Here is an 18,535-nt window from a genome sequence, read left to right as displayed (position 1 = left end):
AATTTTTTGTAGATTTTTATACTGACTCAACATCAGATTCTAAAGAGGATATACAGTGTTTTCTCAGTGAATTAAACATGCCTAAGCTCCTGGCAGATAAGGCTGAGGGGTTGTTGGCTCCTATCACTTTGTGAGAAATCTAATTGGCTGTTATTGAATTGCCTGGAGGGAAGTGTCTTGGCCCAGATAGATACCCAAAGATTTTTTTTTTTAATTTTCTCTGATATTGCATAGTTCCTGTATTCGATCTACAATTCTACAGGGACAAGTGACTCTTTGAGAGAAATGGCTGATGCTAATATTGTCCTTATACATAAACCTGGGAAGGATGCCACGGAATGTGGATCTTATCGTCCTCTCTCTCTCTCTAACTCAGACATAAAAGTATTAGCTAAGGTCCTGCAAATGAGGCTCGAAAAGGTATTGACTAGTCTGATTCATAGTGATCAGTCTGGCTTTGTTAAAGGGCAGGTGTCTACTTCAAATACGAAGAGATTATTTAACATTCTTTATTTGGCCAAACAAAAAGGTATCCCCAGCCTTGTGCTGTCGCTGGATGCAGAAAAGGCCTTTGATAGGCTGTCGTAGCCTTTCCTGTTTGAGATAATGACTCATGTGGGATTCCAGACAGGTTTATAGCATGGATATTGGCCATGTATAAGAACCCCAGGGCGAGATTTTTGATTAGTGGGTGTCTTTCTCCTTTCTTTGAGATTGAGTGGGGAACTAAGCAAGGGTGCACATTATCTCCACTACCATTTAACTTGGCCATTGAACCCTTGGATAGGGAAGTTCAAAGATTCCCTTTCAAGTCACTGTATTCACCTTGGGGGACAGGTGCAATAAAATATCCCTTTATGCAGATGATGTGTCAATATACTTAATAGTACTGCGGGTGCCCGGTCCTGCATTGTTGGATCTTTTGCAGAAATTTGGGAGTCTTTTGGGCTATAAGACTAATTTTGATGTCAGAGTTGTTTTCTTTTGGTAGTAGAATACTTTTACCACAATATTTGTCCATCTTCCATAAGGCTGATGATGGTTTTAAGTATCTTGGAATTCAGATCACTAAAAACTTTAAGGACCTATACTCCAAATACTATGGCCTTATGTTGACTTGCATAAAACAAGATCTGGTTGCATGGGAAAATTTATCGGTTGCATGGCCAGATAGGAAAAATAGACATTTTAAGTAAATTCTAAGTTATTATATCTGTTTCAACACCTCCTGTGTAATGTGCCTGCTCAGGTATTTATAGACTTGCATAGATCTATGGCTAAGTTTATTTGGAGACAACAGAGAGCAAGGTTGAAACTGAGTAAGCTATGGCTCCCCAGAGTGCAGGGTGATATGGCGCTCTCCAACGTTCGCCTATATTATTGGGCGGCTAGATTAGTTTGTATGCAAGAATGGCTGAATGGGGGAGATATTTCGTGGTCTAGCCTTGAGAGAGAACAGGCTGAATTGGTTAATTTTGCCATGCTCCCCTTTCTTGCTCCTGGTTCCCCCTTGAAACGTAAAATTGGAAGAACAAGTCCCATACTTGCTCAATCATTGCTAGTTTGGAGCCAAGTTCAAAAGTTTTTGGGAACTAATGGGGAGGTTTGTCCTCAACTGCACCGATTTTTGAAAACCCTGTTTTGGCTAATTGCACCTTCTCTTCTATTTTTAAGGCCTGGAGAGAAGGGATTAAATTTTATTTCTCATTTATGGGGAGATGATATATTTATGGGATTTTCTGAGCTTGAGAGTGAGCTTGAGTTAGGATCAGAATTGCATGCCCCTTTTTTTTAACTGCGTTTTAATTTGGCTTGGCCTTTGAGGCAGTTAAATGGAGTAGAAAAGTATTTGAGTGATCCTGGGGCTAAAAGAAAGGGTGTTGATTTGATATATAGGGATATTCTAGTGAGGAAATATAATCTAATCACCTCACCTTCTTTGATTGAGATATGGAATGAAGATCTGAGGATAAATTTAGATGTTAGAGCCTGGAAAAATATATGGCATTCAGCACATCATGTAATGATCTGTACAAAGCGAATGGAGTTTATGGTTAAATTGCTGCATAGAAAATACCATACACCCCTATATTACTCTAAATTTCTTCATAGGGCTAATTCTTTGGGTTGGCGTGGGTGTCGGGAAAGTGGTTCTTTCAAATACGTGGTGGTCCTGCCTGGTTGTGAGTCAGTTTTGGATGCAGGTGGCGCAATAGACAGCCAATATTTTAGGGATTCCTATGCATCTTAAACCCTTATTAGCACTCCTGGGGAGGTGGACTGAATCGTTGGAACCTATAAAATATCATAAACCCAAATGCTGCTGGCTGCTAGATATACAAATGCAATCTTCTGGAAGTTGAGTACAAATATGGATCACTGATGTTGCGACAGTCGCTGCCCGACGGCTTCACTCCGCCTACCTTTCTTTTTCTGCGACTCCTCCTGCTCCCTATGGACGTCTGGCTGCCGCAGCGTCTGCCCGCCGTCCTCTCCAGTGCCCCCGGACCGGCTTGGGCGCTGCCTCCCACCATGCTCCTCAGGTACCTTAGGGTGCGCGCGCCGCGTGGCCCTCATTCTTATTTCCTCTATGACGCAAACCTTAGGGGCGTTCCCCCTGTGATGACGTCACACTGCCCGGATATTTAAGCCTACTGTTGTTTGCTAGCCGTTGAGTTAGCAAGGGGATTTCTACGGATGGGATTCGCTCTCCGTACCCAGCTACTCTGCCTCCAAACTTCTATTGGACTCTTTTCAGCTAACGAGGTACCCGCTCCTTGGTGGCCTCTCTGCTTCTTTCAGGTCGCTATCAGGAACCGGTACTCGCTCCTCGAGGGCCCATGTTCCCTGACTCGCTGCCTGTGTCCCATCTCCTCTTCTACTTGGAAGAATTCTCTACAAACACCATCTGTGAGTACTACTACCATCTACTCCTCAGAGCTGTTTCCCTGGAACCAGGTACTCGCTCCTCGAGGGCCTGCCTCCGTTCCAGCACCAGTGCCATCTCCTACTTGGAACTGCTGCGTGAGTACTTGCCAAGTCTCTGCTCCCAGGGATCTGGTACTCGCTCCTCGAGGGCCAGCTCTCCCTATCTCGGGGCTTCTCCATTCTGGGGACTCTGTGAATGTCTTACTGTACTCATTCTCTCAGTTCTTTTCACTACATCACTGCTACCGGAAGAGCCGCTGTTTCAGTGCCCTGAGGAATGCTAGCCCAGCCGGGCTCCATCGTCTACTCACTACCGCTACCTCTGGTGGCTTCACAAACTGTCTAAATAAAGATAAAATCTGTGTTTGTGTGTCCAGAGCTGAGCCTGAACTGTGGCCCCCTCACGGGACTTCCCCCCGTAGGTGTGGTCAGCTGCCATAGTGTCCAAGGGTCCACCCAAACCTTACAAACATAACTGGAGGGCACAAGTGCAAGTAGTGGCTGAACTTGAGAAGTTTGTTATGATTTAAAGGGTCAGTCCTTTAAGTATAATATTGTATGGGCCATATACCATCAACACTATGGTCAATCTTTGCCTGTGTCTGTATAAAAATGTCTACTTTGTGAACCTAGGTCCTCCAATTCACAGCATAACTGGTGATGTATCACTGCTTGATATGTTTGTTTCTATATTAAATTTTATGTATGCCCTAAAATTGGTTAAAAAAGGAGTAGGGAACCTACAAAAGAGGAACAGGTTGCCAGAGTGGGTCAGGGAATTTTTAGTGGGGGTGGTATCAAGGTGGTTGTTGGGAGTAAAGTATTGCACGATTGTATGTGTATTGTATCTATATGTTGTCTTCTACCTGATTTTTGTAACCTATTTCAGGTGCTTTGCAATAGGATAGGCTAGAAATAAACAAAATAAAATGACTTTCATGATGGCATTACACTTTCATAGCATGTCTGTAAAGCAATATTTTTTTCCAAAACGCACAGACATATGAGAATTTTTAGAAACAAAAATGACCATAAAAAAGGGAGAAGCAACAGAGTGAAGGAACAGGTAAGTTGATATTTTGTTAAAAAAAAAAAAAAAAGCTGCAACACAACTAACTGTAGTCTGATGCTAAACTTTCAAAAATAATTGCAAACCAGCACAAAAGAGCTTCATAGGAGTGAATTTATTTTTTGACATTTAGCATCTCAATTTATGCACAAAATAGCATCCTGTAAAACAAGTTGATATTTTGATAAATATAGCTAATACTGCTGCTTTAAAAACAATGCATGAATTTTCAGGAAAAAAAATTAGTATACCCCAACTGTGATGATTTCTTAATATCTATTACTTTTATAGCAGAATATACACTACTAATACATACCATATCCTCAGGGCATTTTTGGCACACGATAGAATGTCCATCATTAGAAACCAATTTGAATCCTGGTAGGCATACACATGAAAAACCTGAAGAGAAAACAATCCAGTCTGCATTTATGTAGTATTGTACTGAAGTTTAAAATTCAATGTGTGTGCCCTGGTTATTTATGAAAGCCTTTCCAGATACCAACTGAACCTACTTTCAACCTTTGACAACTCCATAATGTTCTCTTTTAAATTGGCAGGTTTTATTTACCTTGGTTATTCTTTTTTATCTCATTGTTAATTTTTCTCTCGCCTTCTCTACATTCCAAGTTGCATTTTGTCCCTGTTTTATTGTAACTGCTACTTTCTTCTTCTATCACATGTTAATGTTTTAAGTTTTTTTAAGTATTTATCCTTTTGTCACACCCTGTTATTTGTAAACCGGCATGATGCGACTCCCATCGCAAATGCCGGTATATAAGAAATTCAAATAAATAAATAAAATAAATAAATGGATGTTAATGTACAGTATTGCCTTCTGAATGTCCACAATGGGCCCCTGCCCTTGCTGGGGAGGAAATGGAGCTGGACTAGCAGCCTTCTGCAGGTAAAGCCACAGACGTATGTATGTATGTTCTTCAGTAAGATGCTTGGATCTGCGGATAATAGGCCTATAAATGTTTTAATAAATACATTAAATGTTATGCTCTTATTTAAGCAAGTGATAAAGATAAGATACGTTTTGAATGTCCTCCAAAATGGAATGTTAAATGGAATTTCATGGGAGTTGAGGTTCCCTGTCCTTGTTGTCCCTCCCGAAGCAGCCTTCGAGCGAAACACAAGACTGTTTTGGGTGTTGTACTTTTTTTTTTCTACACTTTTGTTTTTGAAGCTCTTGATGTTTGAAATTTCAAATAAAGTGTTTTTGAATTATCATATGTGGAACTGATATTTGGAGGATATTCAAACGTTTCTCTCACACACCTTCTTTACTTGTTTGCCAATTTGAGTGTGTGGTTTTTTACTCCACTTTTTGTATTGTAATACTCTGATTTAATATATTTTATGCTTCTCACAAACTACAAAATCTACTATGCCTTCTTAAAAATAAGAACCTCCAAAATCCCTAAAACAATTTTTAGTTATCTGCTTATATGTGTAGATATGCAAAGATTTTAGCAGAAATATAAGTTGTTTGGAATCTCCACTACTGTAAAAAAATGAGTGGTGAGAAAAGCAAGTTTGCTTACCATAAACGGTGTTTCCGTAGATAGGATGAATTAGCCATGCTGTCATGGGAACTGTCAATCAGGGCTCTGGAGGCGGGGCTTAAGAAGCAGAGTGTAGATTTTTTCAGTCCCGCGCAGGAAAGTAACAGATTCTCCTTAGTCTATATTTAAGCTTGAGCGTAGCGGATAAGAACACGACTGCCAGGGAGGCGGGTGGGTCCGCATGGCTAATTCATCCTGCTATCTACGGTAACACCGTTTACGGTAAGCAAACTTGCTTTTTCCCGTTGATAGCAGGGCTGAATTAGCCATGCTGTCATGGGAGTCCCAAGCTCCCAGTCACGCTTCCTTAATTGTCCTTAGCGTGATACCTGCTGTGGTAGCCGTGTGTTTAATTATGCAATGTGAGCAGGATCACCCATCCCAACCTTGCATCCCTTGCTGATTGTTTATCTATACAGTAGTGGGAAGTGAAAGTATGCAGTGATGACCATGTGGCCACCTTGCAAATGTCTACTGGTTGCACGTTTCGAAGATGTGCTATCGAGGTCGCCATAGCTCGTAGCTGATGAGCTCTGGGAAGCGAAGGGAGTGGTACATTTTGCTTATTGTAACAAAATTGGATGCACTGTACAATCCAGCTTAAAATTGTTCGTTTAGCCACCGGTAATCTGGGGGCATTCGGGTTGAAAGAGACGAACAGCTGAGATACCCTATTTGTAGAGTGTGTTCTTCTTTTATAGTATGCTAACGCTCGCTTACAGTCGAGGGTATGTAACAAACGCTCCCTGTCGTTCGAATGAGGTTTTGGGAAAAAAATTGGTAACTCTATTGCCTGGTTCAGATGAAAAGGCGAAATCAACTTTGGAAGGAAAGATGGATGAGTTCGTAACACGACCTTATTGTGATAAAACTGCAAATACGGGTCGTAATGAACTAGTGCTTGCAGCTCACTAACTCTACGTGCAGATGTTATGGCTATCAAAAACACGACTTTCCAGGTGAGATATTTCATATTTGCTTAGTCCATAGGTTCGAAGGGTGGTAGCATAAGCTGCTCAAGAGGTACATTAAGATTCCAGGGAACCGGTGGTTTAGACATCGGTGGACGGTGATGTATTAAACCTTTGATGAATCTGGATAATAATGGATGTTCAGCCACAGAGTGATTATTGATCGGTCTATGATATGCCGAAATCGCACTGAGATGAACTCTTACAGACGATGTTGCTAACCCTGCCTTGTACAGAGAACGCAGATAATCCAGTAAGCATGTTGGCGAACAGTCTATAGGTGGAATACCGTTATTCGCACACCAGTTGGAATAGCGTTTCCATTTAAAGATGTAACTTCTTCTTGTAGACGGCTTTCTGGATTCTAAAAGTATGGCCTGTGCTACTGCAGAAACCCCCTGTTCAGTTAATAGCGTCCGCTCAATCTCCATGCAGTCAGATGGAGGGAGGAATGGAGTGGGTGAATGAGTACTCCCCTGTCCTGAAGTAGAAGATCTGGACGGTCTGGTAATCGAATTGGGGTTGTGATCGACAGACGTAAGAGATAACTGTACCACGGTTGTCTGGGCCAAGCTGGGGCAATGAGGATCAGTTGGCTGTTGTCTGCTATGCACTTTTGAATTGTGCTGGTGATCAATGGAATCGGAGGAAATGCATATAGAAGACTGGACGTCCATGGAATAAGGAATGCTCTTGAGCGATCCGTAATAGACTCGGTCGAATCGAACAGAATTGTGGAAGCTGTGTGTTTGCTTCTGTGGCAAAGAGGTCCATGGTCGGCGTTCCCCAACAGTCGAAGATAGTTTGCACTACTTCTGCATTGAGTGTCCACTCGTGTGGGTGAAAAATGCGACTTAACCTGTCCGCTCTGGTGTTTGCTATTCCCGGCAGGGAAGTGGCTTGAAGGTGTATGGAGTTTCTGTGCGGAAAAGATCTGAAGGGCTTCCCTGCAGAGGGGCCATGAACCGGACCCGCTTTGTTTGTTTATATAAAATATCACCACTTGGTTGTCCATATATATCATGACCCTTCGACCTTGTAGGTATTCCTGAAAGGTGGTTAGGGCATTGCGTATCGCTCTGAGTTCCAATAGATTGATCTGCAAAGTTTGTTCGTTGGTGGACCAGAGGCCTTGTGTCTCCAAGAGATCGAGATGAGCTCCCCAGCCCTTCAGGGATGCATCCGTCGTAAGGACTGCATTGTGCTGTGGAGGACTGAACAAAGCTTCCTTGTCCAACGATGGTCCCCGGAGCCACTAGTCGATGTCCTTCTGCATCTGAGTTGTCAACTGTATGCGCTTTTGCAATGGCTGAATGCTGTTTCCACTGTCTTTTGAGACCCCACTGTAAGAGTCTCATGTGAAGCTTTGTGTTTGGTACTGTGAAACTTGCTGCCGCCATGTGACCCAGAGCTTTCAATATGTTGTGAGCCGTTGGACACTGCGTTTCCTTCAGTGATTGGATCAGAGAGCGTATTGTCACCTTCCTGTCGTCCGGAAGGAATGCTCTGGCCCGAATGGTGTCCAGACGGGCTCCTATGAATTGCAGCATCTGCGTAGGCTGTAAGGTCGATTTTGGGTAGTTGATGATCAACCCAAACTCCTGCAGGCAGCTGATCGCCTTGTTGAGATGATGCTTCAGAAGGATTGGATCCAACGCTACTAACAGCCAATCGTCTAGATATGGAAAGATAGTCAGTCCTTGCTGACGAAGGTGGGCCACCACCACCACCATACATTTGGTAAATACCCTGGGGGCTGCTGAGAGGCCAAATGGTAGGACCTTGTATTGGTAATGTTGATTGTGGTACTGAAAACATAGGTATTGCCAAGAGGATTGGTGGATTGATATGTGTGTATAGGCATCCTTGAGGTCTACTGAACACATCCAGTCCCTGGGTTGTAACAATGGAAGGTTGGATTTCAGAGATACCATCTTGAACTTTTCCCGAACAGATGTTCAGGTCCCTGAGGTCAAGGATGGGACGGAAGCCTCCTGATTTCTTTGGAATTAGAAAATATGGGCCTTGCACCGTTGCACCCGATGGATATATCGGATAGCCTTCTGATGTTGAAGTAGGGCTATTTCGTGGGCGAGTTGTGGGTGTAATGTTTTCAAACCCCGAGGTGCTAGATGTGGAATTTGAGGCTTGGTTAGAAACTGAAGCTGATATCCATTCTTCACTATTTCCAGAACCCATTGATCCGATGTTATGGACTGCCAGGTGGTGAAGCAAGCTGTTATTCTTCCTGGAGGGGCTTCTGCTAGAGGAGGTGGTGGCCTAGTTCCTAAAAAGATTGCGAGGTCTTTGCTGGAACCGCAGTTTTCTGCGGCTGTTGTTGTCTTTGGACCGTGGTTTTCCCCTCCTCTGATGTTGTTGCTGAGGGGAATGAGTCTGCTGTCTTTGAAAGGTCTGATAAGACTGCGTTCTGAACGGTTGGTAGTTCCTGTAGGGTCTTCAAAAGAAAGATTGCCTACGAGATGTATGAAAATATCTCTTGGAAGAGGCTGGTGTTGTTAAAGACTGCACTGCCTGCACTTGGTCCTTTAATTTGCTAACTGTATCATGGAACCGGTCACCGAATAGATTATACCTCGTGCATGGGAGATTAGACAACTTCTCATGCAACTCCTCTCGGATGGCGCTGGCCTTTAGCCAAGCTAATCTCCGTGCCGCTATTGCTGTTGCTGATGCACGAGAGGAGCTCTCAAATCCCTCGTATACTGCTCTGAGCATGTGACGAGAACATTCTTCCATGTCTGAAATAGGTGAAGGGATATTCTCCCCTGCTGAGGTAAACATCCCTTTGGTTGCCTGTATACATTCATACATGTACTGTACCATGCAGAACTGATGATGATGGATGCGTGCAGTGAGCATAGCATTTTGATAGACTCGTTTTGCGAAGTCGTCTAAACATTTGTTATCCTTTCCAGGGGGGTTGGAGGCATGAGTTTTGGACTTCCTTGATCTCTGCAATGCTGACTCAACTACAATGGACTCATGTGGCAACTGTGGAGTGGAATACGCAGAAGGTTTTTGCAATTTAAACTTTAAATCAGTCTTCCTAGACACCGCTAGCAAGGCAAAGGGGGTCTCCCAGGACTTCTGAAGAACGCTGTGCAACACAGTGTGTGGCGGAAGCGAAGACGGTTCTCCAGGGGTATCGAAGATCTTCAATAGACCCAATGTCTCCGCTCTGGGTTCTGGCAATTTCTGCACTTCCAACTTTAAAATGGCTCCCATCTTATCCACAAATTTTGGATAAGCAAGATCCTCCTGGGGAGAATACGGATCCGCAGGTTGCTCCGGTGGATCAGATGGATTACCAGTGGAAGAGGAAGGCGAAGAGTGTAATGATACCAAATCCCCTTGAGAAGATGGTGAACGGCTTGGGGAGACGGGCTCTCTGCCCGATGCTGGTTCTTGCAGGACTGCTTGAGGTTGTTCCTTTGGATCCTCACGAGTGGGTGAGGATTCTGGTGGTAATGTATATGAGGATTTGAGCGTTTCAAAAAATCCCGCTAAGGACTGAGTAAGGTCCCAAAACGCCTTTGTGGTGTGTGGCGGCATTGGGGGGCGGTCTTGAGATGGTCCCCAACTTCCCTGACAACTCTGGATGTGTTGATTGCAGGGTAAGAGGCCTGGAGTTGTCCTCCCCGTCTGAATGACCACTCTGTTGTTCCCAGTGGCGTTCCGATGGAAGAAGATGAATCCCTATGGTGCTTTGACCTTTTCTTTCGGCTTGAGTGTCTACTTTCTGTCGGAGAATCCCTCTCCGATATACGTCTTTTGACGATGTATGACTCCACAACGAAGATTGGTTTGGGTGTCCCGATAGGGGTCCCAATTGCCGCGTTAGCTCTGTCCGTACTGAGAGTTGACGTTGTGATGTACTAGGTGTTGGTTCTCGTACTTGTTGCTCCGAAGGTGGAGTCTCTTGCACCTCCGGTCTCCCTTCCGGCTTCTTCTTTTGCCGGTGCATCTTTTTTGGCGCCGGATGCGACTTCTCCGCTGTCGGTTTCCGTTGTTCCAGCACTGACTCCAGCCTTTTCAGCGCCGGCTCCAGCGTCTTCTGCGACGTACTTTGCCCTTTCGGCGCCGGCTTCGAGGTCTTCTGCCCCGGCTTCGTCTTGACGCCGGCTCCGGTCTCGATGTCCTCGGCGCCGGTTGCTTTTTAGTCGGCGGCGCCTGTACCGGTCTATCTTTCGGTCCCACCTCGGGAAGGGACAGCTCAATATGTAATATAGGCTTCTGTCCTCTCGGAGCCTCCATCAAACGTCAGGCCTGCTTTTTGTCTAGGGCCGATGTAGTCGGTAGCTCCCGCTTCTCTGGTGGCAACCCAGGTCCCTGGGTTCCCTCTAGTTCCCTGGGCCGTTTGTTCTTACCTCCAGTCCTGGAGGTCTGCGGGTCCCATGAAGATGTTCTTTTCTTTGGCAGTGATGTCCGCGCCGCCTGCCCCGGTGAAGAATGAGTCGTCGACGACCCTCCATCCACCGAGAGTTCAAGCCATCTATAGGCCCTATGGCGTAGTGCTCCAGGGTAGCATTCTCTGAAATGCTCCCTGTTCCACGAGCAGGTCACCAGAGGCAGGCAGAGCTCCGGAATCTCAATGCGTGGATGAGACGAAGGTGCAAGGAAGAGGGATTCAGTTTTGTTAGGAACTGGGGAAGGGGAAGTTTCTTCCGAAGGGATGGGCTCCACCTTAACCAGGGTGGAACCAGACTGCTGGCACTAACCTTTAAAAAGGAGATAGAGCAGCTTTTAAACTAGAACAAAGGGGAAAGCCGACAGTCGTTCAGCAGCACATGGTTCGGAGAGAGGTATCTTCAAAGGATACTAATGATGCATTAGAATTAGGGCATCCCAACAATGAGGTTCCAATAATTAGAAAAGTAGTCCAAGTGCCTGTAACTAAAAACTCACCTGAGCTAAAAAATTCTAACTTATCCCTATCAATTAAAAAGCAGAATGAGGCTGAGGCAAGATGGCCGCCAAGTGAGCCCGGAGTGAACACCGTGACGAGAGGCTCTTACCTTTACATTTTTCTTCATACGGAGAAATGCCCCATACCAAAAGGAAGGGGAGACTAAGAGAGACGAGAGAAGACTCGCCCTCTATAGATCCCCGACAGCCTCGAATCGAAGGGTTCTTCGCGGGAGCCGTTACATCTTCGCCGGACTGCGCACAGCCTCCCCTGACCTGTGATACCACCCTAAGCCCCGGAGAGCCGTGGAGGCCAGCTCACCCGGGAAACATCGCGATATCTCCTGGAACCCCGGAAGAAGTGGGGAGTCCTTCGGCGTTTGATCTGACCGGAGGAGACCCTGCAGAGCGGGAGGCAAGCCCCCGTGAGGTCCGAAGTCTGGAAGGAGCAGCGTCTCTGAGCCCAGAAAAGGTTTTAACAGCTTTAACCCCGGAACTCTCGTTGGGGGCTAGAAAGAAGGAGAAGCCAATGACATCTGATGGCAAAGGAAGGTTGGTGAGCATTGAGGAGGAAACGGGAGATGGTCTCTTGAAGGCCCTAGCTGCGGGTTTTACTATAACTACCCCAGAAACTATAACACTACAAGGGATATGGGCAATACTGAAATCAATGGAACTGTCTATTAAAAATCTATCGGCTGTATCTTTAGAAACCAGGAATCAAACTATGGTGAATAATAACCTTATTTCCAATTTTGGGAAAAAGGTTGAAGAAATGGATAAAAAAGTTTCAAAGGTTGAAAATGTGCAGCAAAAATTAATAATATCAGATAATATTACTAACAAACGGTTAGAAAATATTGAAAATGCTCTCAGAGCCCATAATTTAAGGGTTCTGAATTTTCCTGTTGTTGCCTTGTTTTCCCCGATGGACTTATTCCGTAATTATATGAAACAAATTCTTAAAATACCAGAAGCGGCTTTGCCAGTGATTACTAAGGCTTACTACTTGCAACAAAGGACACAAACTGAAGCAATGGAAGGAGCTGAGACTCAAACACCCGGGATAAATATATCTGAAATATTAGAAACCTCCATGGATACAGAGATTACCCAAAGGAAACCATTATTAATTTCATTTGCATTCTTGTCCGATCGTAATTATGTGATGAGACAATTTTTCAGAAATAGACAAAGTAAAGTATATGGTTATCCGATTTGGATCAATCCTGACGTAGTTAAAACAACCCACACCAGACGAAAAGAATTTCTAAATATGCGTTCCTCTGTACTTCAGTTAGGTGCAAATTTTACCTTAAAATACCCATGTAAATGCTGTGTAAAGCACTCTGGTGTTATGTATAATTTCTTAGAGCCTGCACAACTTAGGGCTTTCATAAAAGCCAGAACCCAAGAGGTATCCCATCAAGTCTCGGCTCATTAGAAAAATTGTAATGGCACCACTTGGTTGTTAAATTAATTATAAATTTTATTTTTGCCTTAAAAATGCGCTCATAGTTCCGCCTCTACATATTCTTATAATTTATGATGTTTGTAAAATTATGGGATGAGGGTTACTCAATTATTGTTTTTTCTTGTTATAGTGTATGGATAATGACAAACATCAATTTTGCTGTACAAGGTTATTCTTCGGTGTAATTTCAAAAAAATTTGAAAATAAAGAATTAAAAAAAAAAGCAGAATGAAAATACAAACAAAACACAAACTTTGAAATGTTTGTATGCTAATGCCCGAAGTCTAAGAAATAAGATGGGAGAATTAGAATGTATAGCAGTGAATGATGACAGACTTAATTGGCATCTCAGAGACATGGTGGAAAGAGGATAACCAATGGGACAGTGCTATACCGGGTACAAATTATATCACAATGACAGAGAGGAGCACTCGGGAGGACGTGTGGCGCTTTATGTCCGGGATGGCATTGAGTCCAACAGGATAAACATCCTGCATGAGACTGAATACAAAATTGAATCTTTATGGGTAGAAATCCCTTGTGTGTCGGGGAAGACTATAGTGATAGGGGTATACTACCATCCACCGGGTCAAGATGGTGAGACGGACAGTGAAATGCTAAGAGAAATTAGGGAAGCTAACCAAATTGGTAGTGCAGTAATAATGGGAGACTTCAATTACCCCAACATTGACTGGGTAAATGTATCATCGGGTCACGCTAGAGAGATAACGTTCCTGGATGGAATAAATGATAGATTTATGGAACAATTGGTTCAGGAACCGACGAGAGAGGGAGCAATTTTAGATCTAATTCTCAGTGGAGCACAGGACTTGATGAGAGAGGTAACGGTGGTGGGGCCGCTTGGAAATAGTGATCATAATATGATCAAATTTGATTTAATGGAAGAGGAACAGTGTGCAAATCCAAGGCTCTCGTGCTAAACTTTCAAAAGGGAAACTTTGATAAAATGAGAAAAATTGTTAGAAAAAAACTGAAAGGAGCAGCTACAAAAGTAAAAAATGTCCAAGAGGCGTGGTCATTGTTAAAAAATACCATTCTAGAAGCACAGTCCAGATATATTCCACACATTAAGAAAGGTGGAAAGAAGGCAAAACGATTACCGGCATGGTTAAAAGGGGAGGTGAAAGAAGCTATTTTAGCCAAAAGATCTTCATTCAAAAATTGGAAGAAGGATCCAACAAAAGAAAATAGGATAAAGCATAAACATTGGCAAGTTAAATGTAAGACATTGATAAGACAGGCTAAGAGAGAATTTGAAAAGAAGTTGGCTATGGAGGCAAAAACTCACAGTAAAAACATTTTTAAATATATCCGAAGCAGAAAGCCTGTGAGGGAGTCAGTTTGACCGTTAGATGATCGAGGGGTTAAAGGGGCACTTAGAGAAGATAAGGCCATCGCGGAAAGATTAAATGATTTCTTTGCTTCGGTGTTTACTGAAGAGGATGTTGGGGAGGTACCCGTAATGGAGAAGTTTTTCATGGGTAATGATTCAGATGGACTGAATCAAATCACGGTGAACCTAGAAGACGTGGTAGGCCCGATTGACAAACTGAAGAGTAGTAAATCACCCGGACCGGATGGTATACACCCCAGAGTTCTGAAGGAAATAAAAAATGAAATTTCAGACCTATTAGTAAAAATTTGTAACTTATCATTAAAATCATCCATTGTACCTGAAGACTGGAGGACAGCAAATGTAACCCCGATATTTAAAAAGGGCTCCAGGGGCAATCCGGGAAACTACAGACCGGTTAGCCTGACTTCAGTGCCAGGAAAAATAGTGGAAAGTGTTCTAAACATCAAAATCACAGAACATATAGAAAGACATGGTTTAATGGAACAAAGTCAGCATGGCTTTACCCAGGGCAAGTCTTGCCTCACAAATCTGCTTCACTTTTTTGAAGGAGTTAATAAATGTGGATAAAGGTGAACCGGTAGATATAGTATACTTGGATTTTCAGAAGGTGTTTGACAAAGTTCCTCATGAGAGGCTTCTAGGAAAAGTAAAAAGTCATGGGATAGGTGGCGATGTCCTTTCATGGATTGCAAACTGGCTAAAAGCAGATTGTGATAAATTGCAGGAAGACCTTGTGAGACTGGAAAATTGGGCATCCAAATGGCAGATGAAATTTAATGTGAATAAGTGCAAGGTGATGCATATAGGGAAAAATAACCCATGCTATAATTACACAATGTTGGGTTCCATATTAGGTGCTACAACCCAAGAAAGAGATCTAGGTGTCATAGTGGATAACACATTGAAATCGTCGGTTCAGTGTGCTGCGGCAGTCAAAAAAGCAAACAGAATGTTGGGAATTATTAGAAAGGGAATGGTGAATAAAACGGAAAATGTCATAATGCCTCTGTATCGCTCCATGGTGAGACCGCACCTTGAATACTGTGTACAATTCTGGTCGCTGCATCTCAAAAAAGATATAATTGCGATGGAGAAGGTACAGAGAAGGGCTACCAAAATGATTAGGGGAATGGAACAACTCCCCTATGAGGAAAGACTAAAGAGGTTAGGACTTTTCAGCTTGGAGAAGAGACGACTGAGGGGGGATATGATAGAGGTGTTTAAAATCATGAGAGGTCTAGAACTGGTAGATGTGAATCGGTTATTTACTCTTTCAGATAGTAGAAAGACTAGGGGGCACTCCATGAAGTTAGCATGGGGCACTTTTAAAACTAATCGGAGAAAGTTCTTTTTTACTCAACGCACACTTAAACTCTGGAATTTGTTGCCAGAGGATGTGGTTAGTGCAGTTAGTATAGCTGTGTTTAAAAAAGGATTGGATAAGTTCTTGGAGGAGAAGTCCATTACCTGCTATTAAGTTCACTTAGAGAATAGCCACTGCCATTAGCAATGGTAACATGGAATAGACTTAGTTTTTGGGTACTTGCCAGGTTCTTATGGCCTGGATTGGCCACTGTTGGAAACAGGATGCTGGGCTTGATGGACCCTTGGTCTGACCCAGTATGGCATTTTCTTATGTTCTTATGACTTTCTATGACATTTATTTATTTATTTAACAGTTTTATATACCGAAGTTCTGGTAACAAAGTTACTAATCATTTCGGTTTACATTACAACAATTGAATTGACAGTATTATAGAATAATGTCTTACAATGAACAAGGTAAATTAAACTTGGAAAAATAAATAATAATAATAACTTAAAATGAACAAGGAGAGTATAATTTAAATATATTTTGAGGAAAAGTGAACATAATTGCTGGTACTGATTTTGTCGAGACTGAAGTCGGCGGTCATGGAGTTCAAAGCTTGGTTATTGGGATTAAGAGAATGCTTGGTTGAACAACCAGGTTTTGAGTCTCTTTTTTTTTGACATGACACAATGGTGAGGTAAAGCTGTGCACTATTTATAACTAGTTTTATGGTTGGTTACATTTGCATTACTTATATATTTATTGTATTTTTCATTATGTGCTTTGACTGTTTACTAGGGAAAGCAATGAACAGGTGAATTTCTTATTTAAAAAGACAGATAATAAACCCAAATAAACAATTGCTTGCCCGCTTGCTAAATACAGTAGTTTGTTTTAAACTAGTCTTTGATATAAATTGCAAAACTACTGTCACTGTCAGAAATATGGTAAAATATTACAAAACAGATAAAAATATTATTTGTGACTTGATATAAAAAGTAAGGTTAACAAAAAATGAAGGCGATACCTTATGATTCGACTAACTTAATACACTTCCTACCATCAAGTCAGTCTGAATTACTTGAATGCCTGCGACTATAACAGTATGTGTTAGCAAACTATCCAGAAAACAGCACAATTTTGAAACTTGTGAGCAGTGGCGCCAATCGTCAAGACTTCAAACCCTGGTTATCACTGTCAAATCTTGTATCTCTATTTAAGAGATAACACTACTGCTCACAACTTTCACACGTGTTGTAATTCAGCCTCCTTGCTGAGTATTTTTGCAATCACAAACTTACTTTAACATGCAACGTACAAACAGATTGCTACACCATTCCGGTTACAAACACAAAAAGAACTTTGTTTTCTTCCAGTTTGCTTAATAGGCTCTCTGGAAAAAAAAAAATCTTGTACCAAACATCCCCCCCAAATAAAAATGTAAAGTAGAGTTTGTACGTTAACTGCTACAAACACACTTGCCCCTCGAAATTCTGCCTTGTCCGAGTGGCGGACACTTCTTACCGCTCGGGCTGCGCCGCTGCTGGACTTCACAGCGGACACACGACAAGTTCGAGACATGAAAATAGTGCTGACTGCCGCAGCTCCCCGGCTGCATGAAGGGGACCGAGTAAGTCTGCGCCCTAGAGCTGCCGGCCCCGAGCAGCAGAAGCAAGAGGACCGTAGGAGGAAAGGAGGCCGAGCTTCGCCGCTTCGCCGTAGCCATGGCGCTGGTACAAAGCAAGCCGCGGCCGCCGCTCCCACAATGCTCTTCGGCAGGTTGGATCCTCCCCCTACCCCGCGCCATCCAGAGACGTGCTGGAGAGCTGGCGAGGCTGCTCCTTGTGTTACCTACAGTACTTTGTTTTCAGAACCCCGGGTTAAGAAATTGTGAGCACACTACGGTATTCAGCAGTCCCAGAAAGATCGGGCCAGTTATTTTATATTGTGTGTGTATATGTGTGTAAGAGATCGCGTGTATGTGAGAGAGTGCATGCATATGTACGTGTATGTAAGAGAAAGGGTGCATGTGAAAGAGGGTGACAGCTTAGGTGTGTGTGAGAGAGAGGGTGCATGTGTGTGTGTAACAGAGAGTGCCTGCGTGTGTGTATGTGTGAGAGAGAGAGGGTGCCTGCTTATATGTGTGTGCGTGTGAGAGAGAAGGAGGAAGGAGAAAGTTTGTCATCCCGTTTTCTCCTACTCATCCACAACAATCATAGGATGACTGGAAATCAAAATTTCCCAGTTATAGAGAACAGGGTTGTTTTTTTCTTACTAGTCTTAATTATTGGTTATTTAATGTGTATCCCAAACACCCAAAAAAATTCAAAATAGTAAATTTAAAAACATTATTAGCTTTTAATTATTTGATATTCTATTTTGTTAACTGTTTTTTAAATATGTATTCCTTTTGTAGTATGTTTTACTATTATGTTTTATATTTTGTGTAAGGCTTGTCCAACCTGCTGCCCTTAACGTGATGGCGGGCATGCATGCCCCCAAGGCCTTGATCTGGGGGGGTGGGCACATCGAGGGTAGCTGGATGTTATGCAACCAGATTTGAATTGTTGCCAGCCCCCTCATTGGCCATGCCATCAGGGTTAGTGTTAGGTGGGAAGCAAGCCGATAGGGGTCTCCGATGACGGTTACCGCATTGTTGCTGGGGCTGCCATCAGATAGGTTCTCACTTCTCCGGTTCCATTCCTTTGAAGGTTTTTGCCGAGCTTTTTGGCTTTTAATATTTCTTTTCCCTAGTATTTGTGTGGCAGGGGTTCCTTATTAGGACAGGCATCAGGGATGACCATTTCAGGTCCTTCCGGTGAAGGGGGTGACTTTTGTTCACTTTTGGCAGTATCGGGTGTGAATGAGTCGCATGCATCTTCAAGGCTGGTCTTCAGGCCTGATCG

At 43.1% G+C, this 18,535-nt stretch overlaps 1 protein-coding gene across 1 annotated transcript in view; it reads right to left on the bottom strand.

Annotated features, from left to right (window-relative positions):
- Positions 1 to 17,540, bottom strand: part of TMEM67 (transmembrane protein 67) — a 624,701-nt gene extending 607,161 nt beyond the window's left edge. Inside the window, 2 exon segments of the mRNA XM_029591688.1 lie at positions 4,314 to 4,399; positions 17,154 to 17,540. Coding sequence (XP_029447548.1) covers positions 4,314 to 4,399; positions 17,154 to 17,436 — 369 coding nt within the window. The 5' untranslated portion in view covers positions 17,437 to 17,540.
- Positions 17,541 to 18,535: the final 995 nt, after the last annotated feature.

The sequence above is a fragment of the Rhinatrema bivittatum genome, chromosome 2 (assembly GCF_901001135.1).
Source record: "Rhinatrema bivittatum chromosome 2, aRhiBiv1.1, whole genome shotgun sequence".
NCBI lineage: Eukaryota > Metazoa > Chordata > Amphibia > Gymnophiona > Rhinatrematidae > Rhinatrema > Rhinatrema bivittatum.
This window is presented reverse-complemented; position numbering and strand designations above follow the sequence as displayed.